The following is an 8,608-nucleotide window of genomic DNA, read 5'->3' as shown; positions in this document are numbered from 1 at the left end:
GCTTCTCCCGCCAATCCAAAGTTGCGAAGAATGCAGCATCCTTGGGAGCTCCTCTGGTACCAATTTCACAAAGGCATGCTCTTTGGACTTGCGTCTGCACCATGTTAATTTTACTTTAAATGTCATGCAGTCTGGTCCTCTGGCCCAGTGTTCTGCCACAGCCACTTCATGCTGATCGCCAAGAGTCGCAGCAACAGCCAGCTTGGCTTGGTTCGAGTTTTCAAACTTCACACAGCCCCACCTGTCGTTCTTCCTCTTCTTAAATATCTTGCACTCTTTTATTACTCCAAACTGGCAGAGCTTTTGTTTGATCGATGTTTCGCTTGTGTTTTCATCTGCCTTTTCAATGAATACTGTTCTATAGTCATCAGACATAAGGACTTGGCTGACTTCACCACCTGCTCCAAGAACAACGCTTACAGACCCAGGTTTTTGAGAAAGAGAATGTTCAGAGTCTTCACGCTGTAACTCATCTTGCACCACAACAATCTCTGGTTTCAACAATTCAGCCAGAGCAGCAGAATTCTGTCTTGTTGCAAATATTTTGAATTCTCCCTTCTCTTTGTCTGCTTCAATGACTGCACATGATGGTGCTGCCAGCGTGCTAGCGGTCTGCTGCAAAACCTTCAGTTTGCTGAAAGCTGGACCTACAATTCGCCAAAATGCTCTTGACCCAACACATTCCGTATGTACGAGATACACCTGTTTGTTTTTCATGACTTCAATGTCATATCGAAGAGTGCCATTTTGAGCTGCTTCATGTACCAACGAGTCTTCTACCGGGGTTAAACCAGTGACAAAATCTTTTGAAGTTTTAAGGACTTGTTCAAAGACTACCCACTGAGGAACGAGGCCCAGTGAATTCAAGACTGACGATGGGTGGATGTGGACAAGCTGGTCGAGTCTTGCGGCATAATAACCGGCTCTCTCGTGGCCCAGGAAATGACAGATGTTGGAAGAGAAACACTCAAAAAGTATGTTTTGAAGCATCTTGTCAGTGTTTGAGGGATCATCAAAGGAATGTTTTACAGTGAGCCCAAGCTCCTTTTTCAGTACTGTGCAAATTTCATTGACCATTTCTCTAGCATTCCGAATAGCTTTCGAATTAACAGAATTTTCAAAACACCATTTATTTTTCTTCTTTTCTTCTTGTTTGTCCCACTCTCTGAAGACATTCAAAAGTGACATGCTGTCTCCACCGTAATGACAGAACTGTATCTTCTGTGAATCAGACTTCTTCTTGTCAGTCTCTGAAGACCCTCTGTAAAAGATGAAACTTCCGACACTACTTACAGTGGAGAGTATGACAGATTCATAGAGAAGGTCGCACTCCTTTCCCTTTGCTATTATTGATCCAAGTCTAGGTTCAACTGGCAGCTTTGATAGCCATTTTCCTGTTTCTGTAATCCGCTGGTCTTTTATAGCACCAATATCTTCAAGCATTTTCATAGCACCTTCAATCGCTGATGTTCCTGGACTCTGCACAAAGGCGTATTCCAGTGGATTGATTCCCAATTCTGCTAGTTTGAGCATGGCTTGGCCTAAATGAACTTTGAGTATTTCTGGTAAAGAAGAAGAGTCCATGCTTTTGTGATGTTCTTCTGTGTACAGTCTGTAACAGGTCCCAGGACCGGTTCTCCCTGCTCTACCTTTCCTCTGCTCAGCTGAACTTCGACTTATCATAACCACACTCAAGGAGCTCATGTTTCTCTTCGAGTCATATCGTTTCTCTTTCACCAGTCCTGTATCGACAACATACTTAATCCCCGGTATTGTGATGGATGTCTCGGCACTGTTAGTCGCAAATACGATCTTCCGTTTTCCTGCAGGATTTGGTTGAAAAACCAGCTGCTGTTCCTCTGCCTGGACTTGACCATGGAGTACCAGACACTGAAATGAATTGTCATCTTTCATCACCTGTCTAAATTCATCACTGCATTTTTCCGTTTCGAGAGGAGTGGTCATGAACACGAGTATATCTCCATCTTTGGGTGTTCTCTGGTGAATGTCGACTGCTTTTTGTACAGCAGCTCTTTGGTAATTTTCAAAGACATCCACATCTCCACTCAATGGTTGCCAGATCACTTCCACCGGAAACATTCTTCCAGACACTTTCAAAACAGGACACCCATTGAAATAATGTACAAACACTTCTGGGTCGATGGTAGCCGAGGTGATAATGACTCTCAAGTCAGAGCGGGTGCCAAGACATTCCTTTATCATTCCCAGAAGCAGATCTGTGTAGATGCTCCTTTCATGGGCTTCGTCGATGATGATGCAGGAGTACTTAGACAGAGTCGTGTCCTTCAGACATTCGTTCAGCAGAGCGTGGTCGGTCGTGTATATGATCTTTGTGTTCCCACATACTTTGCTCTTCATTCCGACCCGATACCCCACAAGCTGTCCGAACGTTCGTTGCCATTTCTGATGCCACTCTGGTAGCAAGGCTGATAGCTGCCACCTTGCGTGGCTGTGTGCAGATAATTAAGCCGTCATTCGCGAGCCCAACCTGGTGTAGATATTGAGTCATTTGTGTGCTTTTGCCTGAGCCGGTCTCACCCAGTATAACACACACCTTGTTATTCTTTACGATCTTGACAATTTCACTTCTCCGGGCGTACATCGGTAGCGCAGCATCTAATCTACAGCATTCCACGCCAAACAACTTGCGTATTTCATCGACGTTTTTATCATACGTATTATCATACCAACACTGCTTTAGCTTTGCTGTTAAACTTTCCAGAAACAATTTGAATTCATCAAGTTGTAGAGTCAGTTCCTTCAGTTTATCTTCAAGGGCAAATCTCTCGGTCTTCACTCTCTCATACGCATCTAATGTCTTGAATCTAGAGGTTTTCAGTTTTTCGATATCAGCACTAGTGCTCTTCATCTTTTCGTCATGTTTCGTCATAGTTTTTTCAGCCCGATCTAAAATGGCTTGGAGATGTCCTTGAAAAATTGCCTCATCTTTATCTACTTTTTTCGAATCATCAACGTCAGCTAGTTCAAAACTTGAACCTATTTTTATTTGGCTATCACGGTTGCTTATCTTTATGAGGTTTTGTGCCCTCTGACCAAGGCGTCTACTTTCAAATTTAAGTGTGATGATGGTGCAGTTTTTATTCACCTTTCTGCTCGTCACTATTTCAAAATTCATTTCCTGCTGGTTCTGCAATCGCTCCATAAGAAAGCCATGAAAATCAAAGCCTTCTATCACTAACTGATCAAATCGCAAGTAAAGATATGTTGTCTTAGGATGTTTGTTTTGTTTTATTGCAGTGGGGTGATCTGTCCGTCTCTTCACTTTGGAAGACCTGATCTGTGGCTGGTCTCTCTCGTCCTCTGCTTGTTTCTGTTGAACACCTGCATTTTCTTTCTCTTCAGAATGACCTTTTTCTTTTGCCATAGCCAAAGACTGTTTGTGTTCTGCATGCTTTGAAATTTGCTGACTTTGTGTAACTACGGGTTGCTCCAACGGTGTGTAGCGTGTCTCCTGTGTTTGGGGTTGATGTGTATTTCCTGGTGTTTCTTTGAACAGTCGTGGACGTGGAATTGGTGGTGGTCTGTCAGCCATGTTTGTATATGGTGCAACTAAGAGTTTTGATGTTCTGTTTTACTGGTGGTGGCAGAAACAAACCCAAGTTAACTTAAAAAAAAAATTAAGACTAGACTTCAAAATAGCTTTCTGTCTTCAGATAAAATCTGCAATTGTCTTTTTAAAGCTGATTACTCCCTAACGTAGTTGAATAATGTCACTTCTAAGCATTTCAGACTTTGTACAAATACATTTATAATTACAAAACTGAAAATGGGTAAAACGCTGAACAATCACATTCTTGTTCTGATGACATACGTAATGTTTATTCACTTCACTTACTGTTCTTATTCACAATTCCATGCTAACTGAGTAATACTGATGTTTAATACGTTTAATACACCAACCAAATATCGAACTCTTGAAGGATTTCATAATCTAAAAATTCACTAGTTATTTTGGTAAAAATATATTTACAGAATGTATCAAAATACAAAAAGTTACACTAATTTAACGAATGTGACGAATATTGTTACTGCCCTCGTAGATATGGAATCTCAAAACGAAGAAACATTCATGTTTGCCGCACCGTTGTGTCTCTTCAAGTTTGACGTAATCATAAAGGTCGATCATGTCTTAACCATAGTCCGGATCACAGTCTACTTCCAACAGACACTCAACCAATCCTGAGTGAAGAGATAACAGATATTACAACCGATTCAATTGGATAAAAATATTAAGCCAGACATACAGAACTGTTTGTACAGTTGACTAAGAAACAATTAATTTTGGTTAATACACAACGACTACAAGCAAAGTAATATCTACGACATGATAAATATTTAATGTTTATTCACATTTTGATGATACTGGAATTATATACATGTCAATTCCATTCACTTCATCTTTCATATAATATATTGATATTTGTTTAGTATTAATAATAATTTAAATAAGCCAACAATTTATTATAATATAATAATATTTAATATAATTCTTGTAAAAAACATAAGAACAGAAATGTGTAAACATATTTGATAAATCATTTAAGTAACAATAAAAAATATACCTGACTAAATCCTTATTTTAAGAAAATGAAGCACACCCCCCCCCCCCCCACCCCCAAAGACCCCCCCCCCCCAAAAAAAAAAAAATAATAATAAAAAAACCCAACCACCAGTCTACAATCTTCCCCCAAAAGCAAACGAAAACCACACCAAACCCCAAACAACCCCATTTCAAGGAAATACAAGGTCAATGTGAGGCTTACTAGATCAATATGACATTGCTTCAATTCACGAACATCCAGGTAGTGGGTGCAGATACTGAGATAAGCCTGTACGGAGTAAAAACAATAGCAGATCTGATTTGCTTTCAAAAAACATAAAAGCAACATATAATTATACTTTCAAGTGTGTAAATTGATTGCACATGATGTTCTGGGATTTGAAATAACTTTAGGGCATTAACAAACCCGAGAAACCCCCAACAGCTATGATTTTTATGTAACAATATATGTTGCTAATACGAACTTCCTTTAACTTTGATAAAACCCGTGCTATACTCGTTTTCTGCAAGATGATCAAACACAGTGTCGCTCACTGCCTGGACGAAATGACGGAACGAAGCATTGCCTGGACGAGATGGTGGAACCACGCACTACCTGGACGCGATGACGGGACGACGCATTGCCTGGATGAGATAATGGGACAACGCACTACCTGGACGGAATGATGCACTGCCTGAACGAGATGGTGGGACAACGCACTGCCTGGATGGAATGACGGGATGGCAGAACGACGTACTGCCTAAACGAGATAACGGGATGACGTACTGTCTGAACGAGATGACTGGACGACACACTGCATAGAAGGAGCGGCAGGACAAATCACTGCCTGGATGGGATGGCGGGACGACGCACTGCCTGGATGGGATGGCGGGACGACACACTGCCTGGACGAGATGGTGGAACCGCACTGTCTGGGCGGGATGTCTGGACAACGCACTGCCTGGACGGGATGACGCACTGCCTGGATGAGATGATGGGACGACGCACTGCCTGGACGGGATGGCAGGACGACACACTGCCTGGATAGGATGACGGGATGACACATTGCCTGGACGGGATGACGGGATGACGGGACGACGCACTGCCTGGACGGGATGGCAGGACGACACACTGCCTGGATAGGATGACGGGATGACACATTGCCTGGACGGGATGACGGGATGACGGGACGACGCACTGCCTGGACGGGATGGCGGGACGATTAGCATGGCTGATTGTAACCTGGTAACTTGAAGACACCCACACCCAGCATACAGGATTTTCTCCCGACACTAATGTTCAGGACATTAAAGGCGCTCAGTCACAAATAATCTGAAAATATATACATTTGATTTGTCCCTAAAAGTACTTTATTTAACCACCTACATAATCACCATATCCCACTTATAACTGATATTTTGTAAACATAATTGAATTATGTCGACGGTCCATAATCCAAAGAAAAAGTAACGGCTATTTGGATAGCAGATGTGTGACGTATTATTTTTTGAGTCCGGTGACGGGCGTGCACTGGCTAAGCGTTCAGTGTCAAAATGGCCGACCAACCTGTGTGCCGATAGAGCGTCGGCGACATGTCCAATTAGGAACACCAGAACGGAAAATAATAAGAAAAAATATGCCACTAACACGTAGGCTACCTCAGAGGACATAGGCAGTGTCCAAGAAGTGGGAAAATTGTCGAAAGCACCATTCATGGTCCCACAAAGAAATGGCCAATCGAGTTATCGACTCAGTGTTGACACAGACAGGTAGGCTGTTCATCTTGCTAGAATTTGTTTTTTAAAAACCTGCTATCATACTATTTAAATAATTTATTTGATATGCATACACTATATAAAGGCGTTAATTGTCACACAATTTAGGCTTTACAAATATAAAGTGCTTCTAAAAAGCATTACGGGTGTTATTGCTGTTACCAATTTCGTACCAAATGCTTTTCGCCCCAAGTCTTTTTATTAACTTTTTTAAAAATAGTTTTTTTGCAACATGCTTACTGGTAAAATATACAAATGTTTTTCTGATTATCAATGATTGAAAGTATTTCTTTCGTTAATATTGCAATATTGTTTACAGTGCTCAGTTCTCCTAACAATTAATGTTTTTTTCTTTCTTTTTAGTTGCGTTTTGTAATGGTTATTTGTTTCAATTGCACATAATAGTATATGTTTATTAGTTTAAAATGATTTTACATTGTTTATATAAATTAAATTGATAAACTTATGCATTTTATTGGCTTTGGTGATCATAAAATAATTTGAGGGTACGTAATAAAAAAATGTTCACAAGACTTAAAGTATACCTACTAGTCACTCCCAGGCTCCATGAACACAAGTCAACACCAAGTAGGTCTACTAGTCACTCCCAGCCTCCATGAACACAAGTCAACACCAAGTAGGTCTATTAATTTAATTTTAGTTTTTTGTAAATAATTTCAGTTTCATTTGACAGAAATAGAAAAGTAGAATTGTTTTTTAAAAAACCCCCAACAACAACAAAAAACCCCAACAACACAACAACATCAGCAACGCCAAACAATATTTTTGGTTGCAATAAAAAGAAAATATTGTAGTGCATTCGGGTGGTGGTTGTGGTAGTGGGATATTACTATAGTCTGCGAATGATGCTCACTGCTGCAGTGCTGGGAAGGACTGTTGGTGGTTATGGGTTTGAAATTGGACACAGCATTTTATGTACAAATTTTAAACTGCAATTCTGTTACTATAAGGGGCCGTTCATAATTTTCAACATTTTCACAAGTGTACAAAAAGTACACTTCTGACCAGTCCCCTCCCCCCTAAAAGTGTACATCCCCAAAAGAAAAATGTTGATCGACATTTTTCATTAAAAAAAAGTGTACGTTGGCCCCTTAACCCCCCCCCCCCCCCCCCCCCCCCCCCCCCCGCGTACGATTTGTACGCTCGTGAAAACGTTGAAAATTAAGTTATCTATAATTATGAAAATGTATTCATTAATTTCCAAGATTTAAGGGTATGCAATTTACCATTCATGGCTTCTGACACAAACCCTGGCTGTGAAGTGGATATGTCTCTGAGCAAAAGGCTATGGGTTTGAATTCCACTAGAGGCATGTTATTAATCATGGTATCACCTCGGATACAGTTATATAGAGAGATTGTTTATAATCCACATTTGCTTAGAACATTTCCCTACTATGCGAATTGATATTTATTGTTTATTCAACAATAATTGATTTAACCCAATATTTGTCAATGTAATTTAATTAGTGCAAGAACTGGTACAGGGTATAATACTAAATAATAAAACAAAACGTCTAAAACTTAATAGACCAACTTGGTGTCGACTTGTTTTAAACTATTTTTCTAAGTACTACAGACATTGCAATGCAGACATAGATGTACTAAACAGGAGGGTAATTTTAATTTACAAGACATAAACCTGCTAGATTTTTTCTATTGTATTCTAAACTGAGGAAGCACCGGTGTCATGTTCATTTATTATACTGACATGTGTTTCACGTCTTTCTGCAGGAGAGATTCCGACCTGGAAACACCAAACAATCACATCCACGTGTTGCAAAATGCAAAACGATTTGGTTACAGGTATATGAACACAATCAGAGATGAATGTGAGTTATGGACAAAATCCAGATATGATAACATTAGTGCTCATGGTTAACTAGAATGTTAGGGTTGTACAACTGTCTAAAATGATAATACCCATTCAGAATGTATGCAAAGTTTAAGCCAAAACCATATTGTAAGTTTGGAACAAACCACAGAAATACTACGGGCAGTAAAACATCTGGAGAAATATGTAGATTACAATAGTAAACTTATTTTAAAATTTGTATTATTTCGAACCAGATTCAATTAGAATGTTAAATCAAAGAAACAGAAGGATTTGATGCATATAAATTATTATGAAACAAATTGTAATAATTATTAGCTCACAACCTTTGTTTTTCAGTTATCCTTCATTCCAAGCTCGAAGGATCCATTCTGCTGATTGTTTTTTTTTCTCCTT

General features: G+C 39.8%; 1 protein-coding gene across 1 annotated transcript in view; it reads right to left on the bottom strand.

Moving 5' to 3' along the window:
• The window catches only part of LOC121368922 (pre-mRNA-splicing factor ATP-dependent RNA helicase DEAH10-like), a 9,346-nt gene extending 5,144 nt beyond the window's left edge, over window positions 1-4,202 (bottom strand). The window contains 2 exon segments of the mRNA XM_041493682.1: window positions 3-2,406; window positions 2,408-4,202. Coding sequence (XP_041349616.1) covers window positions 3-2,406; window positions 2,408-3,574 — 3,571 coding nt within the window. The 5' untranslated portion in view covers window positions 3,575-4,202.
• Window positions 4,203-8,608: the final 4,406 nt, after the last annotated feature.

This window comes from Gigantopelta aegis, chromosome 3, assembly GCF_016097555.1.
Source record: "Gigantopelta aegis isolate Gae_Host chromosome 3, Gae_host_genome, whole genome shotgun sequence".
NCBI classification, from domain to species: Eukaryota; Metazoa; Mollusca; class Gastropoda; order Neomphalida; family Peltospiridae; genus Gigantopelta; species Gigantopelta aegis.
Note: the sequence above shows the minus strand (reverse complement) of the source record. Positions and strands in the feature narration are given on the sequence as shown.